The sequence below is a fragment of the Aricia agestis genome, chromosome 5 (genome assembly GCF_905147365.1).
Source record: "Aricia agestis chromosome 5, ilAriAges1.1, whole genome shotgun sequence".
Taxonomy (NCBI): Eukaryota; Metazoa; Arthropoda; class Insecta; order Lepidoptera; family Lycaenidae; genus Aricia; species Aricia agestis.
In genome coordinates, this window is record NC_056410.1 from 12594367 (window position 1) to 12612549 (window position 18183).

The 18183-nt window shown below is 35.4% G+C and overlaps 2 protein-coding genes and 1 long non-coding RNA gene across 6 annotated transcripts in view; 2 read left to right on the top strand and 1 right to left on the bottom strand.

The window, feature by feature from the left end:
• LOC121727291 (protein tramtrack, beta isoform-like) overlaps positions 1-18183 on the top strand; it is a 50742-nt gene that overhangs the window by 17681 nt on the left and 14878 nt on the right. For both annotated transcript variants that reach the window (XM_042115026.1, XM_042115027.1), the window contains exon 2: positions 9418-9578. In XM_042115026.1, coding sequence (XP_041970960.1) covers positions 9438-9578 — 141 coding nt within the window. In that variant the 5' untranslated portion in view covers positions 9418-9437. The remainder of the gene's footprint in view (positions 1-9417; positions 9579-18183) is intronic.
• On the top strand, positions 10582-12930 carry LOC121727292. 3 transcript variants are annotated; one of them, XM_042115028.1, is made up of 6 exons: positions 10582-10836; positions 10947-11143; positions 11599-11676; positions 11767-11832; positions 12214-12330; positions 12438-12930. In XM_042115028.1, coding segments are annotated over exons 1-6 (921 nt in total). In that variant the 5' UTR covers positions 10582-10835; the 3' UTR covers positions 12900-12930. The 3 variants fall into 3 exon arrangements, 2 of the variants coding, with proteins under 2 accessions (XP_041970962.1, XP_041970963.1); XM_042115029.1 differs by lacking the exon at positions 11767-11832; XR_006035645.1 differs by lacking the exons at positions 10582-10836; positions 11599-11676; positions 11767-11832; positions 12214-12330; positions 12438-12930 and adding an exon at positions 11287-11496 and having other exon boundaries at positions 10847-11143.
• LOC121727293 lies at positions 13716-15710 on the bottom strand. The gene is made up of 5 exons (XR_006035646.1): positions 15493-15710; positions 14949-15145; positions 14762-14868; positions 14348-14489; positions 13716-14240 (listed from the first exon to the last, which is right to left on the bottom strand). It is a non-coding gene; the product is annotated as an uncharacterized LOC121727293 (long non-coding RNA).

Here is an 18183-nt window from a genome sequence, read left to right on the forward strand (position 1 = left end):
GTAATTTGGTCGGGTTAAGTCAAACCTATCCGACCGATCACAGCTAATATTGAATTGACATAATATTAATATCACATAAGCCGACCAAATGACACAGGTCCATCGACTGAATAGGAATCAATTTCCTCGATGGTACATCTATTGTGTTACCAAAAAAAGGTTTCCCTTTCTTTTTTTCTTCTTTTAAATTATACTTAAAAATAAGTATAGTTTCATGATTGAGAATATTCAGATCTTAAATTTAAATTCAGGACTATGCTTAACGGTTATAATATTATTTTTGCCAAGATTCTGTTGCTAGCCGATTCCGTTTCACAATTTTACGAGCATGCACATTGCTCATGTGTGAAACATAAAAAAAAATGTAAGGAACATTTAAATTAAAATATATTGTATATACAATGTATTTTATTAAGTATTATTTTTTATTGCAAGTAATTTTTAAAATTACATACATTTGTAGCCCAAAAAATATTCATCCAAAACAAAGTAATAAAGGCCGGGAAAAAAAGATACCATGTTTTATGTTTATTTTTAAATGTTTTGTAAGTACCTGCAGTATTCATTTAATAATATAGTATTATCTTTAAATTTAAATAAAGCCTTTTAAAGTAAGCAGCCTACAAACTTACAAGTAAGAAGTCGATCAAGTACATACAATCACGGACTATCTACAATCGCAGAAAGTAGGTGTAAGTAACACTTGCGACTTTTTTGCATCTGTATATTTAATAAGTATTAACTTTATCGGCATTTTTATGAATTTGATAACATTATAATAGTATCTTACAATATTTTTTAGAGATCCTTTATAACTCTACTAGACAAGTTCTAAGTTTTCCTTCAAAACTCTTTTAACTTCAACACAACAAAAGCGCAACAATTTATAATGACATACAGCTATGTATTGTTAGTACTTAGTAGTCGTATTGCTCAGTGACTAATTAGCTGATAGCTAGTCCTAGCTGACATTACCGGCTGCACGTAGATAATATATTTGATGATTACTTAACTTTGATTTAATGAAGATTTAAACATTACTCACATACGCTTTTTGTCAAACTCTTCATTAATAATCATAAAAATAGGTCTTTGAGTGTGGCCGTTGCTCGTTTACTTCGATGATGTTAACAGGAAACTGCAGAATTTCAATATTTTCAGTCTGGATTTGATAAGAGCTAGTGGGACCGGATGTCCAGCCGACGGGCTATCGGTAAGTTCGGAGATATTGGCGGTGTGCGTTGCGGCCTTGATCCCCACGCAATGTTCGCAGCGCCGCGCGTGTAGGTAAGGCTGTTTGCACACGCTACAATATACAGTCCATCTTCATACTAGATTTGAAGGGCGCACGCGGTCATCCATACACATACATACTTTAACCCCTCCCCCCTAAGTCACTCTGAAACGCTTTTTGAATACTTGAGTACTTTTTAACCGACTTCCAAAAAGGAGGAGGTTATCACATATATTGTCAGTTGTCACATTTGATAATGACAAAAAAGTGAAAAAGCTCTAACTGCCGCACTCAGAGACAAAAATTAATTAGTTAACTGCAATTAAATTAAGATTTTGACATAAGCTCCAAACTCTCCAGACAAGTGGCAAAACGCTAACGCTAACGCTATCGCTACAAAATGTATGGATTTGACATTAGTATTCGCTAGCGAAGCGATGACTTATGTCAAATCGCATACATTTTGTAGCGCTTTGCCACTTATCTAGGGGGGCAGTCCAGTCTGCTCTAGTCTGTCCAACTCTTCGTAAATTGAAGTTTAATCATAATTAAATGTCTCTAATAGCCGGTTTAAGCGTCTCTCAGACAGCCGCGGCCGGCAGTGGCGGTGGCGGTGGCGGTCAGTTGGATGACTTGAGAGTTTTAGGAACGACACAGACACACGCGGCCAAGTCATCCAACTGACCGCCACCGCCACCGCCACCGCAGGCCGCGTCTGTCTGGGAGACGCTTTACATGTATTAAGTTATAAGTAGAGAAGTACAGTCTGTCAAAAATGTGAAGAAATTAAAAAGTGGCAACATCGTCATGTCATCCCTTTCAAATAAGTCTAAGAAAAAAGGGATGACACTACGATGTTGCCACTTTTAATTTCTTCACTTTCTTGACAGACTTTAGTAACTAAATTCTAATTGTCTAGTTACTTACTAAATTTTAACTTGCTACTTGCTACTAAATTTTGTGTTTACATGCAATTAACAACTTAAAATTAAGTTAAAATTTAGTTAACTACTTATCAATTTGATACGTGTAAACCAGCCATTAGTGCGTGAGTTATAAAGTAGGACTACATGCGGTAAAATTTAGATGTGCTATTAGTTTGAACAATTTTTAACGTCTTTGTGACTCTACCTAATATTATTCTAATTAAAACGATACGAGGATCTCTCTCAAACAAAGATTATTATAGAGGTAAAATCATAGTAATATCATGTAGCGATTTAAAAGTTGTCCAAAGTAAGTCATACAAAACATCGGATCGTCCTTTTCTTGAACATTTAATAGTTTTATCAAATTCCAAAGTAGTGGGTGTTTATTAATTAAGACACATTTAAAGTGACTTTTATGGTAAAGCCTTTTAAAACTGAGTAGGTTCAGTGCGATACACGGATATAAGTTAAAAGGTTATTTTTGTTTTAATTACAAGAATTTTTAAGAAAAAAAAATGCAAATTTAATGCAATTTTAATGTTTTTCCTCGCATTAAAATGGAATTTAAGAGAATAAATTTTGTAGTATCAATTGCAAATAATCACAAAAATATTTTATTTTGATAATGCTTTTAAGCCGACCTGCTTTTAAGAACCTGAGCAGAACCGTATTTGCAGGAATTTCAAAATGATTCAAAAACGGAAACATGTTAACATGTCAAAAGCATAGCGTCTCTACATTTTGGTGTTCTAAACTTTTTAAAGTTTAAATACTGTGTAATTACTACTTACTACCTAGTAAGTTTGAAATTCCTCATAATATTATTACGATTGAGTGGCCTATAAATTATAATTTAATTGCTAAAAATCATTATAGAAATTACTTTCTCTGACTAAATATGAATTTCTATTATTGCTCTATTATTACTACTATTTAACTTTTACTACGTATAATATTAATTTGAATTCTTGCAATGACACCAATTTCTAAATACGCGATTAAATACTCACCTTTGTTCATTGCTGCTTTGATGTTCAAAAATTTATTTATTGCGCGATAGCCAACTTTTTCCAAGATAAAAAGTAAAAACTATCCAATGTTCTTATAATATATCCTATCCCGAAAATAGCATAATCTCCATACAAAAATGTCTTTAAAACCAAAACACAAGGTATGTTTTTGATATCAGTGAGTTCCAGCAGATTTTTTTACTATGCTCGGTAATGTAGAGTCATCTTTAAATACGTTGTGCACGCCAGTACAGTATTGTGCGGCGAAGGTCATAGCCGTAATAACCAGCCGTCATCCGCGCATATTACTCCGAGATAATCGCTTTTTCATGCAACAGTACCTATACTTCCGATTTAGTTTTAAGATCGTGCGTGTGTTTATTATGCAACGTGGCTGCACCTGTTTATTCCGATACAGTATTTCGTGGTAAATGTATACAATAGGTCTAAAAATATTGTAATTTTGACAGTTCCGTACTTTATATTAATGAAAATGTAGAGTTTTTAGCTGCCAAGACTTTATTATTTATCGCAAAAAAATGTTGGAGCTAGTTTGCCCTAAATGCAAGTCAACAGGCATCCTGAGGATGTAAACTCCACGCAGTCCTTGGCCAGTCATTTAGAGTACAGCAACGTGTTTTACAGCCGGAAAATTGATTGGGATCCTTGCTTACATTTAGTTAGTAACATTCTCAAAATACGTGAGCTAAGCATAGTTTTTTTCCTGTAAGGATTTAGGATTACATGCTCGCTGCCTTAATGATTAGGAGGTTGCCTAAAACCTATGCAATTTTCCTTATTATTTCACTACTAATTATAAAATAAATTAGTCCTCCACTGTATGCAGCGAAAAATTTGAAGTCCGTATCATACTGCTGAGGTAACATTTCAATAAATTTGCCACCAGGTTCTAGGTGTTTCTTTTTTTGTTCGCGTATAAGGCATTAATATTCTAAAGTCTAGACGTTAGTAGATAATTATCTAAGGCCACAGAATTTTGCACGTTCAAAATTTAAAAATAGAACGTTCCGCGTTCGCGGCCTTTCAGAAACGGCTGAGGCGCGGGTGGCGGGAGTGGCGGGGGGCAGACGATGACATCACATCAGTTGCAGTGCGGCGACAGCCAACTCTTGCGCAATCGCGTGCCCTTGATCTTGAATGCGTCGCTCGCGGCCGCCGCGCCGCACGCGTGTGCGCACCACATATAAACACTATAATCGAGACTATATTTATCCTCTCGCATGGAGGTGCGAAATGATCGCAGCATGCGGATATATTATTAAGTGCGCATACGCTGGTAACTAATGATAAACCAAGGTTTAAAAATGTGTTTTCTACAGATTGTCCTGTATTCATTTTTCAAATTACAGAATCTTCACGCGTGTGTATATGGGTGTTTCTTTAGGCAGTCAAAAAAATTTATGCCGCTGCTGCTACTAAGCAATTATTTTTTGTGAAATCGAATAAGTTAACCAATAAGAATAACCAATCTTCATATTTTCTGTTTTTAATCTAAACTGGTCTCTGCGATAAAAATATGTTAAGTCGTGACTCGTGACATAGATTCCAATTAATTTTATAACACATCGACTTATAGGACAGCTCCAGCCCCCTAGTACTGCGGTAACTACGGAACCCCCAAGTACAGCACGTCATAACAAGCACTTGTCCGTTTTTGAGGTTGGAGCCGCGCCTGCATTTTAACGAGCGCGTGTCGTTACACTATGGACATGCGAAAATACTAGGCTGAATCAATTCGATGTACCGTGGTCTGTGCGTCATTGAAATCATTTTAGGATTAGGTACCTATATTTTCAAGGTGCTCACATTTTTCGTAGCCGCTACGGATTCCTATATTTGACGTCATCCCAATTTTCGATAATACTATACGCCTATTACGATTTTATATAGGAAATGAATAATGTGCGAGACTGAATGCTCAGTTATATTGCATTCGCTAGTTTTGATAGCGAATTTAGAAAACAGCTAGCAAAAATGTATGGAATTTGACATTACCATTGCTAAGTATCATGGCGCTCACGATACGTTAATATGTCAAATCTCATAGTACAATATTTTTGTTTTTTGATATCTTACTTTGCTATCAAAACCAGCGAACTCAATTTCAGGTTTCTGACTTCTTAAATCCCTACAAAAGCTGTAGCTGTAGCCCATGCTTGATCTGACTTAATACTTACTAATTTGTGAGTTTTTCTCTCGTATCTAAGTTCAAAAACGCGGGAAACGTAGACAGTAGGAATACAATAGACAAAACGAACCAGTAGGCCGACTTCAAACAAGCTGACGAATCGGCGTGGTACCGCTGGAAGCATATTATAATATGAACGGCTTAGCAATGCACAGGGCGGGCGCTGGCTGATAATAATTATTATGATATTATAAGAACTGCTTCAAACGTCACTTTAAGAACGATTCTAAGTCGGTCTACACTCTACTGGTTCGTTATGTCTATTGCGGTAGGTATTGTATACCTTACTTATAGTCTGTCAAAAAAGTGAAGAAATTAAAAAGTGGCAACATCGTAGTGTCATCCCTTTCAAATCAATCTAAGAAAAAAGGGATGACACTACGATGCCACTTTTTAATTTCTTCACTTTTTTGGCATACTATACCTCGTGTAGTAATTCGGTACAGTTATTGCTGAATAGCACCTAACAGGCAATGCAAATGTATGCAAATTTTTGTTTGCAAAAACAAAATTAACCGAAATTATTTGAATTAAATACTTGCCTCATAGCTCCTTGTACTAGGTATCTAGGTGTCTAGATACCAAGGCAAAAATACGCATAATATATTAAGTTATCACTATGTATGCACAGTATGCTCTTAGAATTTTGTAAGTGGTATTTCAAAATCCAACCCATAATAATAATATCATAAGTAGACACTTCCATATGAATTACTATGACGAATAATTCTAGTTTGGTTGTATGTACCTATGTACCTAGCTGTTTTTCAGAACAGCTGTGTAATTATGTGTAGGAGGCACTTCCTAATTTTTTTAACGGTGGGAAATGCATTACGAATTCCCGGCAACCCGTTGAAAGGTCGCCGGGATATGTGGGACTCCCCAGGGGCCAGGTGTGCCTCATTCCTCCGCTACGCATTTGGGCCACCGGACTCGCCTACAAGGGCGATATCTGCGGCAGCCCAGTTAGCAATCAAGGCACTTCCTAACCTAACCTGCTTTTCAGAACATCAGTGTAATTTTGTGTAGGAGGCACTTCGACCCGAAGGTAGTACGTCTAACAAACCTCTGCTAGAAGCTCATAAGTCAATCTGTTTGTGATTATATAACGTAAAAACTAGAAAAGTACAGTGCTCCCAAAGTGATATTGCGCATAGAAATTTTCGTAATTTTTTGGCAACAGTCGTATTTCCCGAGCGTCGAAAGACGTCGCTGCAAAGCATTGTTTTTAAACTTAACTTTAAGAAATACGCCTTTTTAACCGACTTCCAAAAAACGAGGAGGTTATATATTTGGCTGTGGATATTTTTTTTATGTCAAACAGCCCTTTGTTTAATTCGGGCCTAAAAGTTATTATGTATAAAAAGTTATTATTATTCACTATTTCTAATATTTTCTTAAAATTAATTCATGTACAACTATAATATTTATTATTATAAAAGAGTTAAGAATTCGTGTGTAAAATTCTTTGCTCCATTTTCTTATCTTATATCTTTAAACGAGCAATTCTTGTATGTATATATATATATATATATATATATATATATATATATATATATATATATATATATATATATATATATTGCTCGTTTAAAGATATAAGATAAGAAAATGGAGCAAAGAATATATATATATATATACAGTGTGTAACAAAAATAAGTGATAATACTTAAGGGCGTGTACATGTTCCTTGTAGAGAGTTCACTGTGAAAGTAGCAGCGCTGAAAGACCAAATTTTTTTTTCACTTTTGTATGGGCAAGGGCCCGAGCGTCACGAGTTTTCCCATACAAAAGTGAAAAAAAATTTTGGTCTTTCAGCGCTGCTATTTTCACAGTGAACTCACTACAAGGAACACGTACACACCCTAAAGTATTATCACTTATTTTTGTTACACCCTGTATAATTGGAATCTCGGCTCCAACGATTTTCATGAAATTTAGTATATAGGGGTTTTCGGGGGCGATAAATCGATCTAGCTAGGAATCTTTTTTAGAAAATGTCATTTTATTCGTGTTTTATCGAATACCGAGCAAAGCTCGGTGAAACAGCTAGATTCATTCGGCATATTAAAATGCGGCATGTAAAATACTTCAAACTATAGTTTGTGCGTTTTAAGATGATATGGGTGACAGTTTTCATATTCCTTGTTACGGGTTTTTGTACAAGAAAACAAAAAAAAACAGAATGTAATAAATTATATTCTATCTACAAAAACAAATGTTTCCTATAATTGTAAATGAATAAAAATGAAAAGTTGCTAAATGCTAACTTATTAATATAAAATTATATATATTAACTGTGAAATAGGAGTATAAAGTTATTGTTACGAAAACATTTGAAAAATATCAGATGCATGAAACGGAACTTTTGTCAATAGAGATTGACTCTGTTGAATCGAAATCAAATCGATAAAAAGGGCGGCCATCTTAAATCGCCGGCGCCACTGAAATGTCAGTACGAAATCGATAATTTCGATTGCAATTCCTTTACGAAGTGATTCGATATTTTTAAATTATCGATTAATTTTTGTTATGTAACTTCCCTACTATTGTCAATTATAATGTGTCACGCATATCATCATAAAACGCACAAACTATACATATTTTTAATTAGTCAAAACTTTTGACAAAAAAACTTGTGTGGAATTTAGTTTAGTGAACTTAAGAAATAATTTTTAAATGTCTAACTTTGTCACGTGGTAGAGCCATGCTTCGGCACAAAAGGACCGGCTTGACCGGAGAAATACTACGGGCTCACAGAAGACCGGCGTGAAACAGCGCTTGCGCTGTGTTTCGCCGAGTGAGTGAGTTTAACGGAGTCCGGAGGCCCAATTCCCTACCCTATTCCCTTCCCTACCCTTCCGTATTCCCTTCCTAGCCCTCCCCTATTCCCTTTTAACCGTTCCCGTTACGAGTGTCCATGGGCGACGGAAGTTGCTTTCCATCAAGTGACCCGTTTGCTCGTTTGCCCCCTTATTTCATAAAAAAAACGTCATTCTAGATTTTGCTCTTTTTTTATTTCTAGATTTTGCTCTTTTTTAGGGTTCCGTACTCAAAGGGTAAAAACGGGACCCTATTACTGAGACATCGGTGTCTGTCCGTCCGACCGTCTGTCCATCCGTCCGTCCGTCCATCTGTCTGTCTCCAGGCTGTATCTCAAGAACCGCTATAGCTAGACTTCTGAAATTTTACAGATTGTGTATATAATTATGTTAGGTACCGTTATAGCGCTATAACAAAAAATACTAAAAGCAAAATAAAATTAATACTTAAGGGTCCCATACAACAAACGCATTTTTTTTGGCCTTTTTTTGCTCGATATCAATAATGACAACAGGAAGGATATTTTCACATCACAAAATTAAGGGGCAGCTCCCATACAAAAAAAAACGCAAGTTTTGCTCTAATTTAGCTCTATAATGGTACGGAACCCTTCGTGTCCGACGCGCACTTGGCCGATTTTATTTATTACAAAATATTGCCGGTTCGTTTAAAATACATAAAGACACAATTACCTTCGTAGTTTTAAGTTAATTAACAATCTTTATTTATAAACTTTTTTTAATAATAATAATTAACTTTTATTTATCTTAGCTTCACTGTCGTTGAATTCTAATAAAGGAATAAAAAGAATCTACTTAGTACTCACACAACTACTTATCTACTATCACTAAATGGTTGAAACTAGAAACCACAGGGCCCTTCTTACTTATTCAATATTCATTTAGATAATTTTCAAAAAAAAACATTACTTATTTATTTATTTACTTACGTTAAATTAATTGAAACACCTTGACTATAACCTTGAGGTATTAACTTCAGTGTTTGTTTAAACGTCGGTGTTAAACACATATTATAACCCTAAAAGAGGGGTGATTTTTAACACCATATTTTGCTCCATAATCCACTAAATTCATCTTTGGCTTAGGTTTAGGTAGGCCGGCAATGCACAGCTGCAGCTCTTCTAATGTTGCGAGTGTTCATAGGCGATTTTTTTTATTGTTCCAAATCATAACTTCTATATTCCATTTCCAGCGGCGGGAGCTAGCTCAGACATGGGAAGTGAGCACTATTGCCTGAGGTGGAACAATCATCAGAGCAACCTGCTGGGCGTATTCAGCCAGTTGCTGCACGACGAGAGCTTGGTCGACGTCACGCTCGCCTGCTCAGAGGGCGCCTCCATAAGGGCTCATAAGGTAAATACCACTTTTTTAAAATTTCTAAATCTATATAAATAAAAATTAATCCATAAATTTATTATATCCCTTGGTCACGACATCACGCATAAACTGCTGGAGAGATTTTGCTGAAATTTGGTATAGAGATACTTTGAGTCTCGGAAAAGAACATAGGATACATTTTGTCTCGGAAAAATCTAGGTTACTGCACAAACAATATATTTTTATGATTTGCGCGTAAACTATTCAATCGATTTTGATGAATTTTGGTACTTATATATAATAATAATAGCTCCCACACCGGTTTCGGTGACGGTGGCCGGTTTCATTGAAACCAGGCCAGCTACGCAGGAGTAATTTTATAGTGCCCAAGTGTGTGCGCAGTACACAAGAGCACTCTCTATTCCTTTACTCTCATAACCCAGTGGGACGGCAGACCGACACGACTGGCGAGAGATCAGGCGCAGGACCGACTTTTTACATGCCCATCCGACGCATGGATCATCTTACTTATCAGACAATCAGCTAGGCTATTCTCTAAGGAACACGTTAAGGCTGTGCTCTCCGCTGTTATCACGGATGTCGCAGCCGTGACATCGTTCGCTGTTACCACGGCTGTAGAATTCGTATTCTGTAAGCTCTATTAGCTCGTCGACGATGTCTCGGCTGCGTGAGCGCACGGCTGTTCGCAAGGCTGTTTTTGAGGGATGGGCGCAGTCGTATTTAAATTATCGATATGTTTTTGTTTCGTAAATATCAGCGATTTCGTTGTGATAACAATTATTAAATTAATACTTTTATATACAAAATGACATTAACAAATCATTAGTATGCGTTTCATTAAAAATAATTGCAAAATATGACATGAAAGTTGAAATGTTTGAAAAAATTTGGTCTTTGTTTAATTTTAAAAAAAGTCAACTGTCAAATCATACGCATTGTTGGTAAACAAAATCCTAAATCTACCAAGATTTAGGATTTTGTTTACCAACAATGCGTATGATTTGACAGACAGAAAACAAACTTCTAAGAAAATATGAAAAAAATCCAATCGATTATGTTAAGAAATCAAGTGCTACACGTGTGCTACACTTGTATGCTTAAAATTGGGCATCGGTCGATTGGGGCGACCCACGAAAACCACTTAAAATATTTTGTGAAACTTGGGACCGTGTAAATAATGTGTTATTTTATACAATCGGTAACTTAGTTGCAACAGAATCGTGAACGTGACTTGTTCTATAACCCATAGTGAACATTAATCTAAATTAAACAAGTAAGTATCATATTATTGTTCCCATGACCATTGTGTCATAATATTATGGCTCATTAGTATTTTAATTACAAATGTTAAAATAAGTTGCTAATGTACTTTAACTCTTGCAGTGACTCGTAATGCTGGTCCCTCTTCACTCCAGTTGGAAAAATTGATTGGGTTTATGGAGGTGAGAACAGACCTTGCCACTGGACATGCCCGTACAGCCAATGCAAGAACTCGCATGCGAAGTGGCTGGATGGAAATCGCCACAGTTTTAAACAGTGTTGGTGATGGGTGTATAAAGGACTGGAAGCAGTGGGCTAAGGTTAGAATAATTTGTAGATCTCATTAGATAGAAATTAGAAGTATGCATGGTATAATGCTTATAATAAGTTTTTGATACATAATTCAGGGTTAAAATAGACATATCTTTATTTCTCTCTATTTTATAATTGTTTTTGTGTACAGTATTGGAAAGATAAAAAAGCTGCAACAAAAAGGAAAGCAAATAATGCAGAGACTGCTAGGCGGAGAACTGGTGGTGGGGTTGATGCAGAGGTGGTGGATCTAACAGAACTGGAGCAAAAGATTTTGACCATTTCTGGTGGTCTTAGTTTTGCTACTGGCGATACAAATTTATCAATTAATCCATTTCCTGTATGTATCTTAGTTCTAAAGCATGAGTCATGACATTATTTAAAATTGCAACAGCCATACAATATAGTTATAATAATAATTAGTGATCTAAATGTAATTGTATTTTTTATTGTCTATTTGTAGGAACATGAATGTCCAGTTCTACGGCCTCTATGCTCTGAGACTGGTGACTCGGAAAGCATATTGCGACATCTGAATAATGTAAGACCAATTTTTATAATAGATAATAGATGTCATAATATAAAATTCAATAATAATGTATATCACTAAGTTTTCAATTATGTTTTTCAGGATGTTCCTGAGCAATCAAGCAACACTGACAATGTGACAATTCTGGATGCTCAAAATATGCAATGGGTAAAAACTTATTCCAGTACTTTCTACATTATAACAAACACAGACCTCCTGAAATAGTTGTCATGGAGCTATGGCCTATGAATTATTATTTTAGGAACAGGCTAAACAAAAAAGATATAATTTTTAAATATCCACTTAATATGAGCTACATTGAAGTGTGTGTATTGTGTGTAATGTTTTATTTGTTAAAAAAAAATGTATGATAGAAGCATAATTTCAAAATAATATAAGCTAGATGCACTCCTACACCATATAAACTATAACTGTGCAAAATTTCATTCACCTATGTTTCCGCATTTTTCATCAAAAAGGATCCAAAGTTTTTCGCTCGCGTATTAATATATAAAATATCATGATGATAATAACTGTATTACTTTTTAGGAAGGAACTGCAGCTGCTATTGCTGGAGACACAGTAGCTGAAAACCTGACACCATCCATAGATACTCCACATAATATTATCATAGAAGACGTTTACACATTACAAGAAGTTGAAATAGTAAGTGAAAATAGATCACACTCAGATATTCCTTTTCGAATTTATTTTTGCTTCAATCAAGAAGCTTAATGAACAAAAGAAGTAATATATTATATTTCTATTCTCAGGCATCCCCCCCTGACGCTGTTAGAAATGTTGCAGTGACAGAGGGAATACCAACAACTGGAGTAAGCGATGGTGTCAGAGCGCGAAGGCGCATTTGCTTTGATTCCCCGAGTCGGCGTAGAGGCTCATCCACACCGGCGGCGGCGCAGGGACCCAGCACCGCCGCGCAGCATCGCCGCCGCACCGCACTCGCATCACCGCGGGCTGGGGCCCATCCGGTACGCCGACGTCCGCTGCAACGGTCTCCCCCGTCGCAGCGACGATCTGAGATGGCCAGCCTTACCGAAAGGTTTATTGCCATTGAAGAGCGGCGAACCGAGGCGGAGCTCGCTTGGGCTCGGGCAATGGAGGCCAATGCACAGGGTCCAAAAATACTGGCAGAAGCATTAGACCGCTTCACTAATGCTGTCAGTCAATGTGTGGAAAGAGTTCTATGTAACAGACCTCAGAATACCTCTACATAATAATTATTAGCTCTGTTATGTAGAACTTTATTTTTTTAGACATCTTAATATAATTTAATTTATAATTTTAAACACTAATATCCTAACAATAAAATTTACTTGTCAGTATATAGAATTTGTAATAAATTAATTAAATAATTTTTAAGTTAATGTAATATTATAGTTTTAAGTTTTGTTCAGAAATTTGTTATTAATGTATTAATTTACTTTGCTTGAAATTTCATTTACTGTTACAAACACTCAATTTATACAATATGTAATTGTTCTTATAGTTTAGTAATAATTTTAAATTGTTTTTTTTTTTGGAGCTTTTATTATAAATGCCGTGTCACTTGCTAAGGTACATGCATCAGAATAATTTATAATTAATGCGCTTATTTAATAATGTTTCGATGTCCCAATCAACTAAATAAATAAATAAAATAAACTTTTGGTTAGTCTTAAATGGTTTAAGTTCCTAGATATATTGTATTATATTTTTTCTTGTTGTAATTAATATTAATTTTTATAATGATAAAAAACGTATTAAAAAATTATTTTATTTCATATGGCTTTTATTTAGCATATTTTTAATTTGCGATTATATTTCTTGTTTAAATATAGAAAACATTAGTAAATAAGTAATCTCAAATTTACTTTAATAAAAAAATATTTACTTACTTACAACTAAAATTAACTTAATATTAAAACCTAAATGTAAAATAAAAATGTACTTATAAATTATTATAAAATCTTTAACATTTTATCTCTGTTTTAATAGTTTACCACATAGAATTATAATTTTATATATTAATCATAAACTTATATTATCCAATATTGACATTGTTGGTTTACCGACGTATTATTATTATAGTTTAATGATAAAATAAAATGAACATTTCAATAAATACTATTTCTTAACTACCTTAACTAAGACATGCAAAAAAATAAATATTTATCGCCTTCCACGCCATAATATATTTATAAGTTGCCGGCGACAAGCGCGACCATGCTCCAAAGCGCCTACAGATGCAGCAGGCTCTACGTGATGACTCTCACTTTGCAACCGAATTTCTTCATGTTGCAAATTATATGGTAACTCGAAGGCTGGTAATCCAGCTCTGTTACAAATATTATGCAAAACACAGCAAGCTATAACAATTTTAGAAACCATTTCTGGATCATAGTGTAACACTCTATGAACCAGAAGGCATCTAAATCTGCCTTTTAAAATTCCTATGGTTCTCTCTACGCTATTTCTTGCTGTGCTATGCACAGTATTGTAGTATTCTTCTGGAGAACCAGGCTCGGGGTTGGCACATGGGGTCATCAGGTAGGACCTCTGTCCGTATGCAGAATCACCTGCGAACAATATATTATAAGTATTTACAATTTACATTACCAACTGATTATCTACTATAATTAATGAATATCCATTGCCAAGACCAAGAGTATATTATTGTACATACCTAACAAATATGCTGTCTCTCCTGCATTATTTATCTGTTCTAGGTGGTGCTGGATAACGGTGTTATTAAATATAAAACTGTCATGTGTAGCTCCTCCAAATGTAGCGTCCACATGCAGTATATTGAGATCACAGTCATTTATCTGCAACAAAAATGTTAATTTTAATCTTTATTTTATTAAATAAAATAATTACATATTCAATTAAAGAAAAACAAATATTAAACATTTTCTTAATATAAATAATTATCAATTATTATAATAATCAGATGTCCATCACAACTTTGTTTGTGCAGTAATTCAATTTAATTACAATTGATTTATATTATTTTAAAAGTTTTATTGAATCAACAATTATTGGTAATTTTATAATCACATATTAAAACTTACAATTAAAACATTTCTAGCATGGTAACCTTTTCTACAGTAGTATCGGTCTTCGTTTGTTTTAGGTCGAACCATGGCCACCAAAGTCCCATCAACACAGCCAATTACACCGGGCATTTTAAACTTATTGTAAAATCTGTAATATAATATAGAAATTAGAAATCAATGAGCCAAAGTAGCGTTGAGACCAGGGAATTACATCATTATTGTACATACCCTTGTTTTTTTATTTCTCTTTCATTTAGATTTTGTGGAAATCTTATGTATTTCTTTACAATGTTGGGGTGATTAAGGGCATTGACTATTAAACGAATAGCCCGGCTAGCAGATGGCTGTGAAACATAGTTGAAAAGTGACTTTCCAACTATGTTTTGGTAACTTCCGGTGGCCAAAAATGATAGAGTGCATAGAATCTGAAAAAATAAAAATAGGGTTGTTCCATGTTGTGCTTTGAAAATAGTGGATTAAAAAGCAATAGAAAAACTTTGCCAAAATATTATAAAATAAGTAATGTTTTTATGTAAGTAAACTCAATACTAAGAAATAACTTTTCTGCAGTTGAATAACACTGACATTTTATAATGATACACATTCTACTATATTAAAGCTCCTACTAGAACCCAGTGCATACTAGGTATAATTATAATTAACTGTGTAACAGACTAGTGTCCAAATGAGTATGATAATATTATCATGTAGTTGTATTGCACTCCATTGTCTTATACTTTGTGCAATACAAAAATAAGTACCTACGGCTTACCTTAATATGATGACTGAGACCACCACGTCGTACTCGTGGAGGCAGTAATGGTACAAGATCTCCTTCCAATGCAGATATGAGGTCCCTGGTGAGTCGGAAATTTAGGACGTAGTCGCGGTGGGATGATATTTGCCGAAGGTTTCGTATTCTGCGACTTTGGCGTCTTTTTTCCAACTCATCGCGTCTCTTAGCCTCTTCGAGAAGGTATAATATACACAAGACTCTGGCGGCCCTGTTAAATTAATAAAACAATTTCAAACTTAAAGATGCACCTGCTTCACATATTATAATATCGGCGAAAGTACATAATTTCTTAATGTAAACGAAATACTTACATTTTATATTCAGAGTAATCCGGTGGAGTAATCCAACTTCAAAATCACTAACACAAACTAACATAATGGTAATCTTAAGTGGAAGGGCCACAATTTACGAATTAACCACTTGAAATTCTTGACTAAAGCCGTGCTACAGCCACGAAATTAAAGCTTTTTGTTTGACATAAAAAGTTGTAAGCGTACGCCGAGGCTGCAGTCGAAGCTGAAGGCTGTTTTGCTTAGAGAATACCAATTTCATATAAGAAATGTCAAAAATTTAATTTCAAATCATGCCGCCAACAGCCATGAAGCGCTAGTGTCGAACAGCGTAGGGGCGAAACTTGCGGAATACCGATTCGGCCCTAACCGCTGTTACAGCGGCTGTTTCGTAGGCTGTTAAATCGTTTGTCCTTAGAGAATAGCACTGCAGGTGATCAGCCTGCATTATCCTAAGCAAACTTGGAAATAACATGTTTCCAACGCGTGAATCGAACCCACGACCTCCGAGTCAAGAGCCGAGCTCTGAACCACTGGACCACGGAGGCGTTATTTTGGTATGGAGATACTTTGAGTCTCGGGAAAGGACAAGGGATACTTTTTGTCCCGGAAATGTACGGTTCCTACACAATAAACTTTATAATTTTCGCCTAAACTATTCAATCTATTTTATGAAATTTGGTATGGAGATATACTTCGAGTCTCGGGAAAGGACAAGGGATAATTTTTTCCCGGAAAATGTACGGTTCCCGCACAATAAACTTTTATGATTTTCACGTAAACTATTCAATCGATATACGGGAACAACTATAATCTAAAGTCTACACTCTACGCGGACGAAGTCGCTGGTAACAGCTAGTATAGAATATAATGCATTATGCAGTTTCTTATGAAAATATTCAAGAGAGTCTGCAGGCACAATAGCCATAACTACTCTGTCTACTCTGCTGCAGGTGCCTGTGCTCATCAGTAATTTCACGTCAGGGAAATTGACGGACATAAATACTTTTTTAGTTGGGCTGTGTCGAGTCAAATTCTGTTCTCTTATGAGGTAGACCGGCTGGTCATGGGGGCGTTCTGTGTTAGACGGATCCAGGACACTCTCCGTTCAATGGCTGATGGAAAACTACAGGTGGATTTAGTGGACCGGCTGGCGCTTCTCGCTGGCCAGTCCCACATACCCCCGGGTGCTTTAGCATCATTGAGGCACATCCCCAACCCAGAGAAGGCATTTAAGCGTTTCCCCTGCAAAATAAAAATCAGAAAAAAAATTAATTGACTTTTACTTACGTTGAAACTATAATTAGTTTTCTGTGCTTGTACAGAATATTCGACACTTATTTTTGTATCCAGTCTAGATATACAAAAACGTCGTCGCAATTTGATTCACCCACGATTCAACACGTTACGAGCTTCCTTTCCATTTGCTGGAAACGCTGGCTTTGCACTGTCTAACAGTGTTACGCACTGTCTAACAGTGGCGTAGGACTAGGATTGGCCTAGGATATTTTTTCTGTCGTTAAGTATTTTTTAACAAACCGTAATCATATCAAAAATTCGATATAGTAAATTTTACTCGCCGAAACTAAGATAATATGTGGCGCTTGGTAACCTTTTACCTGCCGTTTTATCTATAAATTTTGTTACTTGGATACCAATTGCTGAAATAATTATTTAATTTTAATTGTGGTTAGCCCAAACAAACACTTGACGCGTTGTCGCTTGTCCCCGCTGTAAATCATACCTAATATGGTGGATAGTAACGGTTTTTTCGATCAGTCGTAGTTCCACTGTCGCTTAGGCAACTAGCGTGCGCGCTCTCGCCTATTTCCTTGCTACTGTTTTGTGCGATACGACATTTGGTATCTATTAAAATTATTATTTTCAAGCTAATTTGATTTTTCTGTTTTGAATATAAGAACTTACCGATGTGGTAAGTTCTGATATTAATTTTATAATAAACTCATACCAAATATTTTGCTGATTCCGTAGCAAAAGTTGATTATAAAATAAACGAATTAGTGAAGAGAATCGTCTTTTTATTTTGAACCGACTTCTAAAAAAAGAGGACGGTTCTCAATTCGATAGTATGTTCTTTATTTAGTTATGTTTGTTCGCGGATAACTCCACTATATTTTGTAGACCGATTTTTAAGATACTTCTGTTGTTGTATAGGACATAGTTGAAATTTGGTACCACGTTCACAAAAGTCCACGATGAATCGAGGCAACTCCTTAAAATTTGTAAGGAAACATGTACAGGGGTATTGCTGTAGTGATTTTGACTTTTTCTGAAGGATTTCAAACATATTATGTACTACCAAAAAGTAACATTCTGCAAAAATGTATAGATACCTTGATTCCGATGGTCCTGTACA